Source organism: Carcharhinus amblyrhynchos, chromosome 6 (assembly GCF_965287045.1).
Source record: "Carcharhinus amblyrhynchos chromosome 6, sCarAmb.v2.hapA, whole genome shotgun sequence".
Classification (NCBI taxonomy): Eukaryota; Metazoa; Chordata; class Chondrichthyes; order Carcharhiniformes; family Carcharhinidae; genus Carcharhinus; species Carcharhinus amblyrhynchos.
The window spans coordinates 99,150,148-99,172,961 of NC_137329.1; the positions used below are offsets into that span (position 1 = coordinate 99,150,148).

At 42.3% G+C, this 22,814-nt stretch overlaps 1 protein-coding gene across 5 annotated transcripts in view; it reads right to left on the reverse strand.

Moving 5' to 3' along the window:
- LOC145344156 (dedicator of cytokinesis protein 4-like) overlaps window positions 1-22,814 on the reverse strand; it is a 410,020-nt gene that overhangs the window by 92,388 nt on the left and 294,818 nt on the right. For 3 of the 5 annotated variants that reach the window (XM_080191053.1, XM_080191056.1, XM_080191052.1), the window contains exons 33-39: window positions 20,059-20,085; window positions 19,753-19,848; window positions 19,305-19,365; window positions 13,980-14,073; window positions 10,517-10,665; window positions 832-918; window positions 583-687 (exon numbers count right to left, since the gene is read on the reverse strand). In XM_080191053.1, coding sequence (XP_080047179.1) covers window positions 583-687; window positions 832-918; window positions 10,517-10,665; window positions 13,980-14,073; window positions 19,305-19,365; window positions 19,753-19,848; window positions 20,059-20,085 — 619 coding nt within the window. The remainder of the gene's footprint in view (window positions 1-582; window positions 688-831; window positions 919-10,516; window positions 10,666-13,979; window positions 14,074-19,304; window positions 19,366-19,752; window positions 19,849-20,058; window positions 20,086-22,814) is intronic. The other 2 variants (XM_080191055.1, XM_080191054.1) reach the window with 1 other exon arrangement.

The following is a 22,814-nucleotide window of genomic DNA, read 5'->3' on the forward strand; positions in this document are numbered from 1 at the left end:
CTTTTACTATAGGAATGACCACATTGCCAGTGCTAATGGGGTGCTAAGACGATTTTGAAGCCATTATTGTTCCATTTATAGCAGTCTAGTGCATTCAAATCCACCCCAATACGTAAAAGAGGATAAAATATTTTGCATAGGGGCAAAGAATAACAGCCTTGCTAATCTGTATAAACTGAGATTACTTACAGCACAAAACTGCAATTCGAGATCATGTGGGGAAAATTATGTCTCACGTCAAATTGGTCCAAAGATTTCCACCTTACACTCCATAATTAAAAAGCTGGTTCTTGGTGTTTGAGAATCTACCTCTGAATCTCTTTTTCCCCTCCTGATTCTGCAGCATACCATACTCAGCACTGATCAGCCCACACATCACATTAATGCAATACTTCTTAGTCAGACAAATGCTCTTCTTTCTGGGCAATTATTATATTGTCAAAACTCATCATTTGCTAACAAATACTTTAACAAGTGAACCATTCGCTAAACTTTAATTACTACCTTTATGCATTTACATTGTATATTTGGCAAATGAATGTTCTATTTTTAAATTCCATGCATTTTATATCATGTACTCACCCTTAGGAAGAATGGAAATTTTTTCCCATAAAATCCAACTCTGAAGAACTCAGGCTCCAAGCGCTGTTGATCCATTATTTTATCATAGAAAGCAGCCTCCATCATCTGATGAATCAATGCACAAATAAAACTGCGTAATAAGTAGATCAGATGTTGTACTACCAATCTATTCTGATATCAAATTTGTTGAATGGTATACTTGCTATATGTTATGCATTTTTGAAGGGCAGTTGCTAAATGATATATTACCCTCATCTTGCTCAAATTGCGATAATCGTAGAAGCTCTCATACTGGTCCGCTAATTCCCGGCAAAGGATAATTCCGTTTTCCCAGCACTATAAAAAAAACAAAAGATTCCATTTTTGTATTCTATCAGTGCTGAGAATTCTTTAGGATGACAAGCTGAAAGCCAACAAAGTTCACAATATAGCGCCATAACTGAATTGAGTGGAAAGGAAGATTGGACAGAGTGTATAATGGCTGTCAGGTACATGCTGTCCGTCAAGCCAGGATTTGTCTCCACACACTCCACAGGATTCAGTTGTTTAATGACCATGTAGTGCCTAGCTTTCTCACACTGGAGTGTGGGCGAAGGTAAGCAATGTGTTTTTGTCAAGTCAAAGTACATCCTGAAGAACATGCAAGGTGATGGAATTTCAGAACTTAGTCAACCCTGTTGCTGGAATTTTACCACCTTGCCCACCCGAGGCTCGCACGATCCCACCCAAGACCAATGAAGAATGCCATTCTGCGAGCCTCGCCCACCCCAATTTCAGGACGGGCTTTCTGGTAAAATTCTGGCCTGTGTGTCAGACTCGGTCACCTGATATCTGAGCAAAACAAGCTCACAACACTCTTGTCCAGACCACTATTGAAAGATGTATAAAATTGTATCAGGGTTAGATGTGGGGATGATGATTCCCCTGGTGGGGAATGGGTGTGGAAGTGGAGGTGCATTCGAGAACAAGGAGTCACAGTTGCAGGATACAGGGCAAACCATTTTAGAACTAAGATGAGGAGATATTTCTTCACTCAGGAAGATGGTGAGAGCCTGTGGCATTCTCTACCACAGGAGGCTGTGGAGGCCAAAATCACTGAATATGTTTAAGAAGGAAATAGATAGGTTTCTAGACACGAAAGGTGCCAAGGGGTATGGAAGAGAGCATGACATTGAGATAGAGGATCAGCCATGATCACATTGAATGACAGAGTAGATTCAAAGGGCCAAATGACTGACTCTTACTCTATTTTCTATCTTTCTGTTAATAGAATTATACTTATCAATGGGAATCGATATTGTTCCCATTCTAGAGTAGATGCCCTGTTAGCTAAGGATGGTTCTGGCTGGACAACAGACTATGGTTTTAGTCAGTTAAACTCCAGTCATGTCCCTGTATAAGCTGAGGTTGCTGTGTCTTGTAGAAGTCTGTTAGTCTGGTTACATTGTCAGAATCGGATATCAATTCTTGGGTCAAGGAATCATCAAGGATGTTTTATGCTTGTCTATCTCGCAGAAGATTCTGCGTTGTTCAGTTTATTTTTCACAAACTTTGTGACAAGAGGGCCTTGTTACTAGCCTCCTTAATCCCACTAATGATACCACACAAGTGATGTGTGGCACAGTAGCTAGAACTGCTATCTCACAGAGCTAAAAACTGAGTTCAATTCCGGCCTTGGGTGAGTGTGTGGAGTTTTCACATTCTCCCCATGTCTGCGTGGGTTTCCTCCAGGTGCTCCGGTTTCCTCCCACACTCCAAAGATGTGTGGGTTAGGTGGATTAGCCATGCTAAATTGCCCCTTAGTGTCAGGGGACTAGCAGGGTAAAGACATGGGGTTAAGGGATAAGGCCTGGGTGGGACTGTTGATGGTGCAGGTTCAATAGGCTGAGTGGCCTCCTTCTGCGCTGTAGGGATTCTATGACCCCCTCCCCAATGCGTGCATCGAAGTCTCCCATGATGACTAGTTATTTGTTAACACAATGTCAGCAACGGTCCAGTTACAGTTTTGATAAACTGCTCCTTGGTGAAAGGATTTTCTTGCAATGACCTGAAGGGTAAAATCTAATGAAGTTACTACCAATAGGATCAATTGTGTTTGAAAGGTGAAAAGGTAAATAGCTTTCATGCTTGAGTAGTTGGGTACCAATTAAGTACGTTCTGTCTGGCCTGCAAGAAGGGACTGTAATTCAGATCTAAGGGCCTGGACTTAGGGGTGCAGATAACCTAGCTGCAAAGTAATTCAATGCTAAAGTGAAGAGTGTCCTGAGATTCTGTACTGACAGACATGGAATGCATTTTGAAGTCCGGCCAACTACCTTGCCTTGGGATGCTGTTGGGGCTGAGGGATGAGAAAGAACTCACGTTTAACTTATAATTGTAATCATTCCAATCCCATATGGCTATCATAGCCTAGTAACATGCTCTTAGTCATTTCCTTCTCCCTTTGCTTCCATTCATGAAGAATGGCCCGTGTTACATCAGAGTAAAATTAGGTACGTAAGACTGATTCCCTGTCTATCTCATGTAGGGGTGATGTTTATCTTTGTCATGTACCATATGCCCCAATTTATGTGGTCCCTTGAAGCAGGAAAAGTTGAAGATCACACGTGGAAATTTATCTGGGGTGATTGCACAATACAGACAATTTTACCACCTGTTATACACCACATGGCATATCGCGTTCCATTGAAGTTGGTGCACCCAATTTATCAATGCTTGATTGTGCATTACACACGGTGCATTTTACACTGATAATTAAGTAATGTTCAAGGTGATTTGGCATTCAGGAATATACAGCAGTGACATCAAAGGGCAAGGTGAGAAGATTCAACCAACAAGTTTTAGGCAATTTTTGATCTTTAAAATGTTCTTGAGCCCCTTGTTTTCAGGGACATTCTGTGGAAATTAATCTGTGACTCTTTTCCCTCACATCTCCATTGTTACCATCAATGTGTTCTCCAATAACAATCCCACGTATCCAATCTTTCCAGTTCACGCGCCAATATCCTCAGAACTGCTTTGATATCGAAAGGTGGACATATCTAGTGGACAGGCACAAATTCCTAAAAGCAGGCTCTGGCAGCAGACTCATGATATATGAATGATTTGTGAAGATCTGACTAACCGCAGTGCTCAACCATTCTTCAAAGACACTCCAATTAAAGTAGGCCATGCTTCATATGGCATTGCATGCCAAGGTGATCAACAAGCTGCACCCACCAAGCTGTAACCAACCATATCAACCTGCCCTGACACACTGACCTGGTAATGATTGGTCTATCTTAGGCTCTTGGTCAACAGAGAATTGGAGACAGATGTGTCATTTGCTTCATGGATGCCCACAGTTAACCTGTGCTATTAGGCCAGCATAGCCAGCGAGTTAAGGTCAGCTTTCTCTGCAGGGGTACTGCAATGTTGACCCAGGGATGGTAACTAGCAAACAAGCTTCCTAGAAAGTACTTCAGATAGCTTCCTGTTCACCAGCAGCCATTGGGAAGCTGGGCTGCCTTATTTACATACTGGCAGAATCATGCCCACATCTGGGGTTTGTTTTGCTTTCATTTTTGGCCTATTACCTTTTACATTTTTTGCTGCACTCTTGATTGCACCAATTTGTTGAAATGTCTGAACATTTCCATAGGCTGCAAGGAATTTTGTCTCCTGATTCCCTTTAATTGTTTGCATCTCAATCAGCTGATCTTCCAGTCCCCACTGCTAGGTGACCTCCCTGCACACCACAAAATCTACTGCTGCAGCTGTAAATACATTTGCAATTGAGCTGACCATACTTGCTACCAGCCACATGGGCAAATGGCTCTAGCCATTATGACAGAATTATGACAGCAGACAAAAAGTGGTTAACTATACATAATTTTCATATAACTTGAGCTACAAATGCCAAGAGGTTGTAGTGGGTTGGGTTATCCTAATCGGTTAGGAGAAATCTGCTAATGCAACAACAGATATAGGAAGTCATCGAGTCATTGAGGTTTATCTGGTAATGATCAGTTTACCTTAGGCTCTTGGTCATCAGAGAATTGAAGGCAGAGATGCGCCATTTGGAGAATCGGCCCGACTTGTCCATGCCGCCCTTTTTTTTTAAACCCCTAAGCTAGACCTAATTGCCCACATTTGGCCAATATCCCTCTATACCCATTTTACCCATGTAATTGTCTAAATGCTTAATAAAAGACAAAATTGTACCCATCTCCCTACTACCTCTGGAAGCTTGTTCCAGACACTCACCACCCTGTGTATGAAAAACACCCCTCTGTTCACTTTTGTATCTCTCCCTGCTCACCTTAAACCAATGCCCTCTAGTTTTAGACTCCCCTACCTTTGGGAAAAGATATTGACTATCTAGCTGATCTGTGCCCCTCATTATTTTATAGGCCTCTATAAGATCACCCCTCAGCCTTCCACGTTCCAGAGAAAAAAGTCCCAGTCTATCCATATAACTCAAACCATCAAGTCTGGGTAGCGTCCTAGTAAATCTTTTCTGCACTCTTTCTAGTTTAATAATATCCCTTCTATAATAGGGTGACCAAAACTGTACACAGTATTCCAAGTGTGGCCTTACCAATGTCTTGTACAACTTCAACAAGCCATCTCAATTCCTGTATTCAATGTTCTGACCAATGAAACCAAACATGCTGACCGCATTCTTCACCACTCTATCCACCTGTGACTCCACTTTCAAGGAGCTATGAACCTGTACCCCTAGATCTCTTCGCATTGTAACTCTCTCCAATGCCCTACCATTAACTGAGAAAGCCCTGCCCTGGTTCAGTCTACTAAAATGCATCACCTCGCATTTATCTAAATTACATTCCATCTGCCATTCATCAGCCCACTGGCTCAATTGATCAAGATCCCATTGCAATAGAAGATAACCTTCTTCACTGAGCACTATGCCACCAATCTTGGCATCATCTGCAAATTTACTAACCATGCCTCCTATATTCTCATCCAAATCATTAATATAAATGACAAATAACAGTGGACCCAGCACCAATCCTCGAGGCACACATTTGGTCACAGGACTCTAGTTTGAAAAACAACTCTCTACAACCACCCTCTGGCTTCTGTCATCAACGTGCATTCCAACCATTATCTTGTAAATTGAGTTTGTGTCTGTATATGCTCTGTTTCTGAACACAACCCCTCACTCACCTGAAGAAGGAGCCTGAGACTCTGAAAGCCTGTGTTACCACATAAACCTGTTGGACTTTAACCTGGTGTTGTGAGACTTCTTTCTGTCATCAAGCCAGTTTTATATCCATTTAGCTACCTCACCTTGGATCTTGAGAGATTTGGCTTTATTGCAAGTCCACCATGCTGTACCTTATCAAAGGCCTTGCGAAAGTTCACATAGACAACATCAACTGCACTGTCCTCATCGAGTGTTACCGCTTCAAAAAACTCAATCAAATTTGCAAAACATGACTTTCCACTCACAAAGCCATGCTGACCGTCCCTAAATGCCTATAAATCCTGAGTCTCAAAACACCTTCCAACAATTTACCCACCACAGTTGTGAGGCTCACCAGCCTGTAGTTCTCAGGCTTTTCTCTGCAGCCCTTTTTGAAACAAACGCACAAGATTTGACACTCTCCAATCTTCAGGCACCTCACCTGTGACAAATATCTCGGTTAGGGAACCTGCAATTTCCCCCCTGCCCTCCCACGATGTCCTGCGATACACTTCATCAGGTCCCGGAGATTTAACTACCTCATGCGCTTTAAGACTTCCAGCACCACATTCTCTGTAATGTGTACACTCCTCAAGACATCACTATTTATGTCCCCAAGTTCCCTAACATCCATGCTTTTCTCAACAGTAAATACCAATGAGAAATATTCATTTAGGATTTCATGCATCTCTTGTGGATCTGCATATAGATGACCTTGTTGATCCTTAAGGGGCCCTACTCTCTCCCTTGTTACTCTTTTGTCCATTATGTATTTGTAGAAGCTCTTTGGATTCTCCTTTGCCTTATCTGCCAAAGCAATCTCGCATCCCCTTTTTGCCCTCCTGATTTCTCTCTTAACTCTAATCCTACACCCCCTATACTCTTCAAGAGGGTCACTTGATCCCAGTTGCCTATACATATGTGCCTCCTTTTCCTTCCTGACCAGGGCCTCCACATCCCGTGTCATTCAGCATTCCCTATTTCTACCAGCTTCGTCCTTCACTCTAAGAGGAATGTGCTTACACTGAACCTTGGTTAACACACTTTTGAAAGCCTCCCACTTACCAGATGTCCCTTTGCCTTCCCACAGATTCCTAAAGTTCAAGCCCACAAAAGTTAAACATATAAAGCTAACTACAGGCACAAATAAAATTGAGTTGTTTTAGTTTCATTGACCAGATGGCTAACGCACATACGTTATGCTGGAGACATCTTAGGGGTCAATACAATCGAGTGTTAGCCATATGATATCAAAAATGCAACAACAGAATAGCTATCCAACATTGGGAATCTAAAATTTCCAACACATTACATTGATCTTCTGTTTTACTCACATGAACATCGGAAAGGTTTGCGCTTAAAGTAAACAAGTAACTACTATGCTTCATTGGATGATAGAACCCAAAGGAAAAGCATCGATTTAAAAACCGCAAATCTCTCCCAATACAGCGTTTTTTGAATGAACTGGTAACATGAACTAACTGCAGTTGCAAATATATCAGTTCAATTGAATAGCACATTCTTTAAGAGAAAATTCACTCGTTACAACAAATGGCATTTATATTACACCTTCAACACAGTAAACATCCCAAGGTGCTTCTCAGGATAATTAAAGAACAAAAATTTGACTTGGAGCCACATTTGGAGTTTTCATGGGCAGACGATCAAAAGCTTGGGCAAAAGAACAGTTTTAAAGTAGCAACTTAAAGAGAAAAGGGAGATAAAGGGAGGGAATTTCAGAGCCTTAAGAAAATGCAGCTGAAGGCAGGGCCACCAATGGTGGAACAGTTAAAATCAGAGCTGCACAAAAGGTTTGCATTGGAGAAGATTGTCAAGAGTTTTAGGGCTGGAGGACATACAAAGCCATGGGACGAGGGATTTTAAAACAAGGTTGAAAATTTTAAAGATGCAATGTTGGTTAACTCTGAGCCAAGGCAGGTCAGTGAGTACACGGACTATGAGCAAACATGAATTGATGGAAGCTAGGACAGCAGAGTTTAGGATGACCTTGAGATCATGGAGTATACAATGTGGGAGGCTAGCCAGCAGTGTGTTAAAATAATCAAATCCTGAGGCAACAAAGGCATAGATCTGTGTTTTAGCAGAAGAGAAGCTAAGGAAGGAACATTGGGAGGTGAGGAATTGGGCAGGAAATCATTACAGATGAGGGAGGTGGGAGTAAGTGTTCTTCATGATGGTGTGGATATCTGATCAGAAACTTATCTTCTGGTTAAGTATAGCACCAAGGGTGGAAAATGTCTGGTTTAGCCTCAAACAGTTGCCAGGGAGAGAGATGACATCAGAGGCTTTGGAAAGAGTTTACGGTGGGGCCATCTGATTACTTAGACAATGAAGCTGTCAAACACTCAGTGAAGTAGGTTTAGGGGTCACCAGACTACATACGGAAACTGATGCTATGGGGGTGATTCTCCCATCCAGCTGTGCTAATTTTTTTTTGGGCAGTGGGCCTGGAGAATCGCGCAGGGAGGCGATTCGCAGGGCTTCCTCGAGTGTTCACGTCCTGCTAGTGTCTCCCAATGCCGGAAAAAAAAATCGACAGGCGGCAGGGCTAGCATTTAAACAAAATTTTAAGTATCATTTAAAAGCTATTAATGGGCCCAGGACTTAATTCTCTAGGCCCGCTCGCCTCTCTCACCCCACCTGAATGCTTCACTCCAGCAGGACTTAGAGTAGCTCCCAACTTTCGGGGAGCGAGCAGCTTGATCCCACTGGAGTCGGGGGGGGGGGCGGGGGGCGAGGGTGGTGGTGGAGCAATCAGGGGCTCTCAGGGTGACAGGGGAGTTGCCCCCAGGCATGGGCATCCTGGTACTGCCAGCCTGTGTCCAGGTTGCAGAGGGGTGGGGTGAGGATTGGCACTGCAGGGGGGAAGGGGTGGCTAGAGATTGGGGCGGTCTGGGATGGGATGGGACAGGGGCAGGGAAAGGTCGGGGGGGGGGGGAGGGTCGTGATCAGGCCATGGGAGGGATTTCGGGGGGGTGGGGCAGCAATGTGGGGGTCCCATGCTAGGTAGAGATTGAGCTGGTCAGCTAACAGGAGGCTGTCAGTCTGGGGTCACTGCACATGTACAGAGGTCCGCTAGTTTCAGACTTCCGGCCCCGTCCCCTGAAATCTAATGAAATTCACACTGGTGGCTTCCGCAGTGCACAGTGTGGGAGATTCCAGGGTGAACTCCCACTGCAAAAAAAGCTCTCCAGTTTTTCCGTGAATTCAACATTTTGGGAGAATTCCGCCCAATGTGTTTGAATGATCTCACTGAGGGGCAGCATGGAGGTGAGAATTAGAAGGGAGCCAGAGATAGATACTGGAGGGGCACCTGAGACAATGCTGGGAAAGTTACAACTGGATCGGGAAGAATGGGACCAGGTGAACTCCAAGCTAGCTGAATGATGGTGAAGAAATGTAGGAGGAGGAATGCGAGATCAAATGTGTCAAAGGCTGCAGATAGGTGGAGGATGTGGAGGGCTGGCTTACCTTTGTCACTGTCACATACGTGTCATTTGTGCCATTGGTAAGAGCAGTTTTGGAACTGCAGCAGAGGTAGAAACATGATTCAAGAGGTTTAAACACGGAGTTCTTGGAAACGTGAGCAGATTTGGGATGCAACAATATATTCAAGAACTTTGAAGAGGACGAGGGCACTGGAGAAGGGGCTGTAGCTTAAGGACAGAAGCTGATTTTTTGAAGAGGCATGTGAGGACTGCAGCTTCGAAGAACAGGGGGCAAAACATGAGGGGAGAAAACAATATCAGCTAACGTGGGAGCCAAAAAGAAAAGTTGGTGGGCCAGCTGTTAAGTGCTGCAAATATTATCTGAGATCAAGGCATATTGGTGAAATGTATCTTAATAACTAAAAATATCAATTTAAGGACCTTCAACAAATTCCCACAGAAGAGTCACTTTCATTTTACAGGAACTGCAATGTACAATTCACAGCGCCGACAAAGGGTCATCCACACTGTTCTACCTCCACAGCTGCTGTCAGACCTGCTGAGATTTTCCAGCATTTTCTGTTTTTGTTTAAGATTTCAGCATTCACAGTAATTTGTTTTTTACAGTTAGGCAATATATAATCACAGCTCCAAAGAATGCAACTGGCGATTAAAAATGAGCAAGTTGTAAAATTCAGCCACTGTAAATGTGCCATAACTTTTGACTCCATTACAGCCGAGAGGCAGACAATGAACACTGAAGAGGGAAAAGCCAACAATGATGAAAATGGCAGGAGAATAGCGGGGGAGATGATGCATCCTGGATATGAATAAATGTTCCAGTGCCTGAACTCCCACACAAGTACAAACAAAGATATACATTTGACGGAGATGCCATGCAGAAGGCATAAATTTATGATCAGCTTGCACATCTGCTTCTTTGGGCATATAAAGTCTATCAAATTTCACATCCATAGTATATTCTAGAACCGGGCAAAATTGTAACAAAACTAAAAACACACAAACAGCAGTAATTAATAAACACATTGGCAACATTTGATTAGAACTTTGCAAATGGTAAACCCTAGCCCAAGCTAAGACAGGCTAAACAAAAAAAAAGTGTGAATGATGGGGTTGAGAATTGGATAGAGTGCCAGGGCAACAAAAATAGGAGAAGAGGAAGAGGGTAGGTAAATGTTTGTGATCTGCTTTGCATTGCAGAATGTGGAGTTCAAATGCAATGGCAGGTAGCTAAGCTTAGCATGCAGACACTAACTGCAGTTGATGAACTTACTTTGCCCTTGTCAAAGTTCTGGATGATGGTGAGATGAAGAATCTCCTTGCGCTGCCACTCAGTCTGCATTGGGTAATGAAGGAATTCTCGCAGTGGCCTCTCTGACCACTCCAGGAGCTCATCATACAACAGCAGAGTGTATGCAGCTTCTGCGTCACAGATAGAGTTGAACAGGTATCAATGATGAGAAATCATGAGTGAAGTTCCAAAAAAAAACACATTAGATTATAAAGATATCAATGTTTCAGAATATTAAAATGGAGTTGATGAATGATGCAATATTCATTTATTTTGTCTCTAAGTGGAATCATTTGTTGCTATGTTGTCATACGATCCTGGATTAAAATATAGCAAGAAACAAGCCTTCTGGAAGAGGGAATCTATGTCTTTCAGCCAATTAAATTTTATAAAATCCTGAAGAGAAAATGTTGGAAAATCTCAGCAGATCTGGCAGCATCTGTAAGGAGAGAAAAGAACTGACGTTTTGAATCCAGATCACCAAAGCTTTGACAATAGGTTATCTGGACTGGAAACATCAGCTCTTTTCTCTCCTTACGAATGCTGCCAAGCCTGCTGAGATTTTCCAGTATTTTCTCTTTTGGTTTCAGATTCCAGCATCCGCAGTAATTTGCTTTTATAATATCCTGATCTGTATTTAAAAATAATAAACAAATATTTTTCACTTTTAATAAAGCAAAACTGGACATCCTTTTGAAATGTGTTATCGATTCCCAAGTTTGGTGATCTTTTAAAAAGTTAAGGACTTGTTAAGGGCTCTTTCACATTAATAAGCATGTGCAGGAGGTCCAAAAATGTTTATGGTTTATAGTTAAATAAATAATAGTCTGATTTAGCTTGTTGCTTGTAGAAATCCTCTCAGGACGAGAGAGGCAATCATACTTCATTGCACTACTATGAAAAATGTTGAAAATTACAACTTTTATTTTTGCTGAGATACGTAGAGACTTTTCTCAACAGTCAAATACATAACGAACAAAAAATGTCACAAATCTTCTGCTAAGTTCAAAATCTATTTCTCCATGTAACAGTAGAAAGTGTTGCAGAAATAAAGTTTCTCTCTTTCATGCATATAAACATTAGGATAAAATGCAATTATTCAGTAACTTGAATAGGGCGTAATCCATGGGATGGTCAACATTTGCTTTGGAGTATATGATGAACATTGCATTGTATGTATTCTCAGCAGATAAAGGGCTTTCGTATTAACAACATATCAGTATAATATGTAACTAAATTATCATGCCATGAAAGTATTAATGCTCTGCTGGCTTGCAGCCAGAAATATGTGTCATCACATCGACTGCTGCCGTCCTCCTGTTTTAAAAAAAAACCCAGTTCTGTACTCTCCAAATAATAATCCAAAACGACCCCTGTTTCTTTCTTCAAGGTCCTCAAAAGCATTATCATTATGCAAAAATCTCATCCACGTGTCACCATTCTGTTCAAAGTCGCAATCCTATCCTGCCCACAACAAGACCATCTGGATCAAAATCATCCAAAACATCTTTCCAACTGGGAATGGCAGCATATTAACCTTGATCACCCTTTGGGAATCTGCAATCATCATTACAGTGAGCCATTTTATCCTCCTTTGTCACCTCTGAGACCTAACCCTTCTCAAATCTCACTGCGTGGTCAGCACATTTCCTTTGTTGCTTTCCCTTCTTTACTTTTGCTCTTCTAGTCAAATATTTCTCAAATTTCAGTCTTTGCCTCTTTTTCTGATCACCATGTTGTCTTTCAGTGTCATTAGTTATAAGTGTAAATCAGCTTTCACATACAGTTCTGTTGAGTACGTGTAATTTTACCTCTTTCCACTAACCTTGGCTCAATGACTGACGATGAATTGTATAGCATCTAGTCATGAATGAACCACCTGTTTCTGACCACATCTTTAGATTAAGTCTGATGGTCTAGAATCTCAGGTGCAGAATCAAGGTGACAGGCAGAGGTCAGGGAAATAAGCGAGTGCGCAGTAGAGCTAGCAAGGCTGGGGGCACGTAGCCTGCTAAATTTAACGGCAGGACATCATTACCATTTTAATTTTTTTGCTCCCAGCCAGGCAGTTGGTTGGCCGGTTGCCAGGTTGGAAAGCAGAAGCGGAGGTCCCAAGCAGTTGGGAGGTGGTTGATCAAGATCAGAGTTTGGTTGGATGGGAAAGCAGAGAGACACACACAGCAATGGGGACTGATTGGAACTTCAGTTTAGAGGTAGGCTAAGGAGGGAAGAAAAAGGCTATTGTGAGAGACAGAATTGTGACTTTGCAATGCAGAGGGAGAGAGAGCCATGGGATGGGGACATGAGGCTGGTTGAAGGTCTCCTTAAAGTGCCAGGAAGCACTTCTGTTCCTTCTAGTCCACAAGAAATGCTGTAAAAAGTACTCATTTTCTTGAACTGGCTGTTTCACCTCCATCTTGTTGCTGATGGTCCATGCCGTCGGCAACCATTTAATTTATGACCCCAGCGGCATTGTGGAAATTTTAACTTAAACATATTTAATATTAATGGAGTCTCCCAACTGTGAAACACTCACATGCCACAACACCTGGCACCAAAACACCACTTCCCCAACGAGTCGTGAACACATTTTCCTTCTTTATCCCCTCCTGGACCCTCTCCCACCAGAGTTAAAATATTACTGCCTAACCACTGAGGTCTACACCTAGTTCATCACCGTGACAGCTATTTCCACCTGTATACAATCACCCACTTCTACTACCACTTCATCCTGTTGGAAAACTGTCATTTGTGTCTTTCTCACCTTTCAAACCCCTACCTAAAAAACTTCAACTTTTCCAGAATATTAGCTTCCTTTTTTCCCATCCCGCATTCCTGACAGCCCAACCGGGGTTCAGTGTCTGATTTGCTGTTTGCTGATCTCAACCCCTCATCACTTAAGCACCTTAGTGAGTTTATGCTCAAGGTCAGGTGTCAAGTCATTTGCAAGTTGACATATGTTGCCAATTTAGGGGAGAATGCACCATGTTTACTCTCAGAAAGGGTCGAGAGGCTCTTCGAATATCACAGAGTCCCTACTGTGCAGAAGGTGGCTATTTGGCCCATCAAGTCTGCACTGACCACAATCCCATCCAAGCCCAATTCCCGTAACTCCACATCTTATCCATTCATCCTTTTAAAACTCAAAAAGGATGAATCATCTTGGAAGTAATATAAGGTCATCAAATTTAACTTTTATCTGAAAATTCAAGCTACAGATACATAAGGAAAACAATAACTTGCTTTTATATAAAATGCCCAAGTTAGGAGGGCAACATAACTCTTTCAGGCCTGGCATTCAGTGGGTTCAATTTTCCCCACATAAAAGGCATTGTCAAACAAAATAGTCACCCTTAGTGATACAAGTGAAAAATTACTGCTTATTTTAGCCATTACTCTAGAGGTCTGAATTAATAATTCTGTTCCATGTTAAAGCGGAACCTACCTGTGAAGTTTTGTGCCTTCAAATGCAAATCATACAGCTTATGTATGTAACGGATGTACATCTCTTCTTTATTTATTTCTGTTTTATAAAAATTCTGAAAATCAATTGGAAATCAGTTACTAGAAAATATTTGTACATCTAAAATTTATTGTTTAAGCTTACAAAGCTCCATGGACTACCTTACATAAACTTAGCTATCAGTGTAGCTGTCTGTTTCTGTGACACCCAACCTTTTGAACACTGAATAAAATTCGGTCAAAATATTACTTGTCAAGAAACATCATCACAAGTACTAGCTTTTGTATATTTCTAATCCTATAAATTGTAAAGGAATATAAAACATAATAGAGTAACTAGATATTCTTAATAAGACAGTTTTTAAATAGTCAAATAACCTCGCCAAAGGATCGATATTGATGTTGCATTCTCATCTGGAACAAATTCAACACTGCCATTACAACATTGGGTGAATGACAAAACTCCATCAGGTATAATGCTAAGATCTCTAAGCATCATAGAACAGAATCATAGAATCCCTACAGCGTGGGAAGCTGCCATTTGACCCATCCAGTCTGCACCAACCACAATCCCACCCTATTCCCTGAACCATACTTATTCACCCAGCTTAATCCCCCGACATTAAGGAGCAATTTACCATGGCCAATTAACCTAACCCATACATCTTTGGAGTACGGGAGGAAAAAGGAGCACCTTAGGAAGCCCATGCAGACATGGGGAGAATGTGCAAACTTCACACACCTGAGGCCGGAATTGAACCCTGGTCCCTGGCGTTGTGAGGCAGTAGTGCTAACAAATGTGCTGCCCCATCTTAGTTGTATGAACTCCTAATATTCTGAAACTGTTCTAAAGTATTAATGGAATGCATAAGTAATTTCTGAATGCATTTCCCACTGATTAAAATATCTACCCTGTAGCTAATTTTTACTGATAGAGCCTTTCCTAGTGTATATTCTTCCTTGCCTCAATATCAATCTCATGTAAAAAGACTCCTTGAGCAAATGGAGGTGTAGAATATTATTATTTCTAATTTCTACCATCATTGAAAAGATCCAGGTTAATATATAGCTTCCAAATCCCCATTGGTAATGGGAATGAGCACAAAAAATAAGCTTGCTATCAGAGGCTATTGTAATGTTGCTGACAACACCAATTCAGGGAAAAATCATGAAGAAAGTATTATCCAAGCACAAATGTAAAGTGTAACCTTGAGCTGTAAAAATTGTGTCAGAAGTAACCTATCCACAAGGCTAATTATGTTTGTGGAATTCAGCGAAGGCAAAGTCAGTTTTAGTGAGGCTTGTTTGTGGATATAGTTTCCATTTTAGACAAAATCAAAGACTTTCCAGAGTAACACCAACCAGAAGCAGAATAAAGTTAAGTTTTCTCTGCTCTTCTTCAACACTGTGCTCATGCTAACCTTTCAACATCACTGGCAGAATTCGCCCAAAAAATTCTAAGTGTTGAATTCACGGGAAAACTGGAATAATTCACAGGGCTTTTTTTTCAGCAGGAGATCAGACGGGAATCTCCCACGTTCCATGCACTTCAGAGGCCACTAGCATGAATATTATTAGATTTCTGGGGGTGGGACCTACTTCCACCCGAGAGGCTGAAACCAGTGCCCCATTTTCTGGTCAGCTCAATTGCTGGCCAGCCCGGGACCCCCCCCCCCCCCTCCCCCCCCCCCACCCCCACAATGCTGTTCCCAACACCCACACGTCCTGATCGTGCCCCCACCCCTACTCCCCCCACCCCCCCTCCCAATCATTCCCAGGCCCCCCCATATCCCAGACCGCCCCAATCTCCAACCCACCGCACCTCTGCAGTGTCAATCCCCACTACCATCCCACCAATCTGCCCTGATTGTTGCCCTCCCTCCTGCCCCCATCGATCCCAATGCAAAGTGGCAGTGGCAGTGGCAGTGGGACTCCCACCTCTACCGACTGCCCATAGGCCCCACCATGTCCCACCCCTCAAATATCCCGCCTGTCGGGTATGCCAGGGTGCTTCCAGGACATGAGCACCTTGTCCCTTGGGCACTGCCAGGGTGCCCTTGCCCAGGGGGCACCCCTCCCAGCGCCTGACCCAGCCCTGATTGCTGACCCCCTTTACTTCAGCAGGGTCAAGCCATTAGCTCCCTCAAAGTGGAAAGCTACTGTAACGCCACTGCAGTGAAATACTCTGGCAGGGTGAGAGCAGCTAGCGGGTCCTGAGAATTCAGTTCCGGGCCTGCTAATTACATTGGAATTATATTTAATTCAGTTTTCAGTGCGGATCTGACAGCACCGGAAATCTGGCGCTGGGAGCTGTGGATGTGGTGGGAACACATGTGGATCCTGCACATGCCCAGCCACAAGATTCTCCCACTCCACTGCGCTAGAAAATTAGTGCAGCAGGGTGGGAGAATTGTCCCCCTTGTTTCTATAGCTCTTGGGCTAAAGGGGAAGAGGTATATTGAATCTGATGATCAGCCATGATGAAAATGAAAGGTGCAGCAGACCTGAAAGGCCAAATGTCCTATTCCTGCTTCTATTTTCTATGTCTCTATCAATGGCTAGAATTTTGTGGGAATGGTAGAAGTCCTTCAACTGGAGCCAAAAACAGTGAGGGGTGGGGGGGCAACCCTTGTTCAGTAGGTGGTAGTGCCTGGAGCCGAATTTTGTCAGTGGCCAAATAAGCATGACAGTATCTCTGGTGGCAATGCAAGGCTACCTGCCTACAAGTGCTGCAGCTCAGGAGCATCATTGCTAACAGTGGTTATTATGGAGACTGCACCCAAAGGACAAGGGCTGGTCTTGTGCCTGCAACAACAGAAAAATGGGGCCTGGGGACATTGAGGTCAGGGGGCAGGCCTCAGTATGGGATGGCTGAGGACAGTCGATGCCAGGGTACTGGCATTTTCCAATGGAGGATTTGATCCATGAGTCAAAGAGTGCCCTAACCTTGAAGCCTGCTTAGATGGTCCAAGGGTTTACCTGGCTGCTAAAAGCCAAACCTGTAACATTGGACCTCACGAAGTCTCATGTCACCTGGTCAAACATGGGCAAGGAAACCTCTCCCAAACACTCAGTGATGAATCAGTACTTCTCCATATTGACTACCATTTGGAGAAAGCACCGAAGGTGACACCAGCACAGAATGTACCCTGGGTGGAGATCTTCAATGTCCATCACCAAGAGTGGCTTGATAGCATCGCTATAGACATAGCCGTTAAGAATTCTGTCTTGTCATGTTTACGTATTTTAATTGATAAGAGTTATGCTAATTCGGTGTTATACTTTCACCATGTTGTTAAATAAAATTAGTTTTAATAAAAACTTCCAAGTGTGTTAATAGAATCATACCTGTAGCAAAATGCCTTACACTCGTACTAATGCCAAAATCAAATAACATTAGGTTTTAGGCTAACTTCATAACATACCTTGGAGTTTCTGATTTGGTCCCTAACACAGGATGCATTACAGCAACTTACCAAGACTCTTAACAGCACCTTCCATGACCTCTTACACCGAGAAGGACAGTGGCAGCTGGTGCACAGGAACACAATCACCATCCTGTCTTGGAACTATATCGCCGTTCCTTCATTGTCACTAGGTCAAAATCCTAGAACACCCTCCCTACCGCACTGTGGGTACACCTATACGACATGGACTGCAGAGGCTGAAGAAGGCCATCGGCTTCTCAAGGGCAATTAGAAATGGCAACAAAATTGCTGGCGTGGCCAGTGATGGCAATGTCCGATGGAGGGGGAAAAAATACATTTCCCATATTGAGCCCCTGCCTTATTGCCTTACAGGACTTCCAAATCAGTAGCCAAATGTGGATATGTTTGGACTGTGGACAATGCAGAGACTGAAATATTCATTTCACACAGTCAGAGAGAGACTCAACTTTCATCCGAGTCGAGAGCATTCAAGCCCAAATCCTTAAAATAAAAACATGGTGTTCTAATAAACCAAAGCACCAATACTATTTTGCCACTTCCTTCTTTTTTGTTTCAGGGAGGATGTGATCTGTTACGTAAACAATGCAGATTTTAATAATCACCAAGTTCCCATGCCATGTTTTCTCACTAGAGCGAAACAACACATGGGGATAAGAGCACAAACAGAACGAGGTTTATACATGTCAAGTTGAAAGCTCTACACTGGATCAGGCAAACATTAAAACTATGTTAAATCATCGACAAAAATGGTTAGGTACATTGGTAGAAATAAACAAGACACATAAACGAATCACGTGATCACAGAGCAGCAAATTGATGGCTTCTTTTAAAGCCTGACTCGTGTATCTACTGCTGATTGGGCCACAGTTTCGTCCTCTAAACAGAGGAGGTCCAAGGAAAGATGCAAACAGCTCGAGGATCAGAACAAACAAGGGAGAATGGGTTATCACCCTCAAGAGCGCTGACAAGCTTCTCGGTTGGATATTGAGTTCAAATTTGCAGCTTGTGCACTGTGATGTTGAAATAAACTAGAATATTATAATACTTAAACGTCAGGATTATCTTTCTTAATATTAACCCTACGTTACAAAAATTTAAAAAAAGTTTGTAATTTAAAATATTTGAATAAACTGCTTTTGCATGATACCTCTCTTCTTCCTTCTTATTTATTTAACATTAATTTCTCAGTAAATATCTGCTATTTCCACAACTTGTTCCCTTAAGGAAACACATTAAATAGTCTTAATTATCTCTTCTATTCTGTGCCACACAATCCATTCTAAATGGAACCTCCTGTTAGCTGAAAACCAACTTTAAAAGCTGGATTTTCAGTCAACTGTACCGAGAGGTCTAAGTCTTTCCGAAGGTCAACATTTGACAGCAACAATCCGAGCCACGACAGAATAGATTATGCCTTCTATTGCAGCAACAGCAACACAGCCGACAAGGTAACTCATCAGTGGCATTCAGGAGTTAAGGAAAATGCTTCCTTCCATTCCTCTGATCTCCACAGAATGAACAAATGCTGTGGCAGGCAGTTCTCTCCCTGAACCACTTGCTAGTGGAGCACCATTTCCTTTCCTGTGGCCAGCCACCAGACTTCAGTTGGGTATTTATCCATTGGAGACGTCGTCAAAGTCAAGAATTTTAGTAGTACTGGCAATTGTCAGCTTAAACCAACATTACGTATCGCCATGCTGGCCCGTGTTGATCCCTAAGCAATGGCTCTATCAAATTAAATTTAGAACTGCAAGTGGCACAAATGTCTTTTTAACATTCCAGGATTTTGAGACTTGGTTGATAATATTCAAGAACTGTCCCTTTTTTGGATTGAACAGAGGAATTAAATAGATACTGACCAACAGGCTAACTGTACAGCCAATCTTTTTGCCATCAACCTCTGCCACTTTCATGCAGTCTCTGCAAATGGAAAGCAATTACAGTTTATTCACATTACCAGTGTCCCCTGCAGATCTTAGCATATCAATAGGACGTTCGCACTCACAGGGGAAATTGTTTTACACGATGGAAAAATATGCAACTACGACACTTAACGCAAAAAAAAAAGAAAACAGCATCAAGCATGTTTTGGTTAACTCTGTAAGTGTTATCTTTAAAAAGACAGCAAGAATCATACATCCACTTGGTAGCAATCAGTAAAACGATACAGCGCTAACATGTATGAATTTCAGTTCCTGCGTATTTTTAATATAAATACAGGTATTAAGACTATAATATTCTGTCCAAGTTCAAAACACAATTTGATCATGCCTTGCAGAGAAGAAAAACAAAGCTGTCAAGTCTCACCTGTAATCCAGCAACCTCTCCATGAGGCGAGTTACAGTAGCTACTAGAGAAATACCACTTTCTCGCCAGGTTTCTCTCTCAATTTTCTTCAGCAGGCTGCAGAGAGAGATGAATTTATCAGTGTTCTGACCTGGTTTTTTTGGAACAAGTGCATTGCAACCACAAGCCCCTGATTCACATTTCGTTATGTCTCACATTGCACAGTAGTAATTATTTCACTAATGGGCTACACGAGTCATCTGCATTTCACGACTTATATTGTATCACAAGTAAGCACCGTAAAATATAATTGTAGCAACATCTTACCTAGGGTAAGGCCCAAAAAGTGGAATTCTAGATCCGGGAAGCATTGGCAAAACAAATGAATTTTTACATTATCCATGAAAGAAGCAATAGCGACAGATTCTCCTCAGCAGCAGTCTGCGTCAAAAGTACGTTGTCATGGCTACAACCTTCTTTGCTTATTTTGTCATTATAACTGGCTCTCTTTTTTTAAAAAAAGTAAAATTAGCATAATTGCTATGGGAAAAGTAAATATTTAACAGGAATATACCACATTTATGTGGTTGACATGAGAATTTACCTTTACAGTTCATTTAATTATATCAAATCACAACAGAGCATAAAAGACTGCGAGTTGAGGAACTGTTATGGTCTTAATGTTAACCCTTCAAAGTCATTTAATGAAAGGCAAATTTACTTTTGGGGTGATTGTGATATGAATTGGGCAATGTGGGCATTGAAAATAAACCACGAATTGCTTAAATATCAATCCAGATTCAATTTTAATTTTCAAGTGCTCCACATATTTCTCCTAAAGTGAGAAAATCCCTTGGTGTTGGGCATTACATAAGAGATGACATATTCTCTCTGACTGTGAAGTCTGTTAACATATCGTGATCTTCCCTTTAATCAAAACATTCTATTTATTCCTGTTTTTCCACTGCATTTGCAAAAATTGCTCGTACCAAGTTAAAATTCTAGGCTAATAATTAAAACTTCTCTGATAGTATTATGAGTTTTCCTTTTTACAGAGTTTAAATAACAAAGAATTCTCTTGCATTGGTTCTGTGACTGCGACAAGCAAAACTAAAAAAACGATCCAGTTCCGACTTTGTTCACCCAACAGCAATGAGGTGGGGAAGGTTTGTTAATAAAAAGCAGTAATTACTGCTGCGTCTCGACAAGCTGATTGTCATTTTAAACATGCAACTTATGGAGTTGGTTGAGGTCTCCACTGTGTGAGAGCTGTGCATGTTACCCACCTTCAGGACATCTGCTTCCTTGCCACCCCTTCAGTAAATATTGGCCATGGTGCCAGCAGTTCAATTGGACCAGACTGTCCCACACAGCAGCAGTCGTCACGCCATAGCCTGCAGCCAGGCCTGAGCCACTGAGGCACTAGGCACTCACCTGCAGGTAATTGGATCAGAGAATGTGTGCGCCATCATGTCATTTGGATTGCTGAGGGAGTTCCCTGCATCCAGATCGCTTCTTTCTCCACACCCTCTATCTGCTTATCACAATTGTTTTTACTGCTAGCTTCATTTGGATGGAGGGATAAACAGCAGCAGCCTCAGAAGCCAACATTCTAACAACAGCAGCTGTCAACCGGACCTATTGCAAGACAAGAGTTCAGTGGGCTGCTTGTAGGAGGCCTTAGCAGCACAGTGTGTGTCAGGCCAACAGGCATTTTATTCGAATCAATCTGAAGTGCAGGAAGCTGCACTTCACCAGGAAGCCTGTCGCTGATTTCTGCGACCCCCTGTGACAGGATCTGTTGCCTGCTGGGCCAGAGCATCATGCTATGCCAGTGACTCTTAAAGTTACCACTGCCTTACACTTCTATGCTGCTGACTCTTTCCTGTCTTCTTTAAAGTTTCTTTACTAGTCTCACAAGTAGGCTTACATTAACACTGCAATGAAGTGACTGTGAAAAATCCCCTGAGGGGGGAACATCAGTTGCATCTTTTAGTCTGTAGTACACAGCTGCAATGAGAAAATTCAGCAGAGTTTGCCGGTACATCATCTAAATTGACCTTAACAGTCAACATGAGAATGATCAAGGGTTTACAGTGTTTGCGTCAAGGGTGCCATGGAGCACATAGGTATTAACCATTGGGGCACCTGTGAATAAGAAAATCCAACTCTCCATTGATGTTTGATCACAGAAACAGACCTGTGTAAAATGTGTGCCTGGATTGCATTTATTCCATGGCAGACTCCCATTATGAAAAGGAACACCCCAAAATGATGTCCGTGCTAACCCTATGCAACCCAACCACTACTCTATCATTTTAGAATATTGAAAGCCATGGAACTTATAACAGAGCTACCGAAGCAGAAGTATAGGTGCCCCAACAGATCTTGGGGCTCCCTTATGTATGTTATGTCAAGAGGCATACCATAACACTTCATAACAGCACCTCCATCCTGCACATACTCTCTGTGGAGAAACGTGCATTTCAAGGAAAGTAAGAAGTCTCCCAACACCAGGTTAAAGTCCAACAGGTTTATTTGGTAGCAAAAGCCACTATCTTTCGGAGTGCTGCTCCTTCGTCAGGTAAGTTGGAGTTCTGTTCACAAACAGGGTATATAAAGACAAACTCAATTTACAAAATGATGGTTGGAATGCGAGTCTTTACAGGTATTCAAGTCTCAAAGGTACAGACAACGTGAGTGGAGAGAGGGTTAAACACAGGTTAAAGAGATGTGAATTGTCCCCCGTCAGGACAGTTAGTGAGATTTCTTGTGAAGAGCGTGTACTTTATTGGAGAAAGCACACAATTAATTACTGTTTCAACATTAGCAGCGTTTGGGGCTCTGCACTGCAGTGTAGAAAAAGAAAGGAGTAAACAGGCATTGCACCTGCGATACAGTGGTGTGATTGTGTTGCAGGTGGCAAAAAAAGGCACATATGGGGGAAAGAATGGTCTTCTTTCCATTGTGTGGAAAGGAGGGGAAGAGAGCAGAAGCATGTAAAATAGGTCAAGGAGGACTTTAACCTGGTGTTAAGAAACTTCTTACTGTGTTCACCCCAGTCCAACGCCGACAGCTCCACA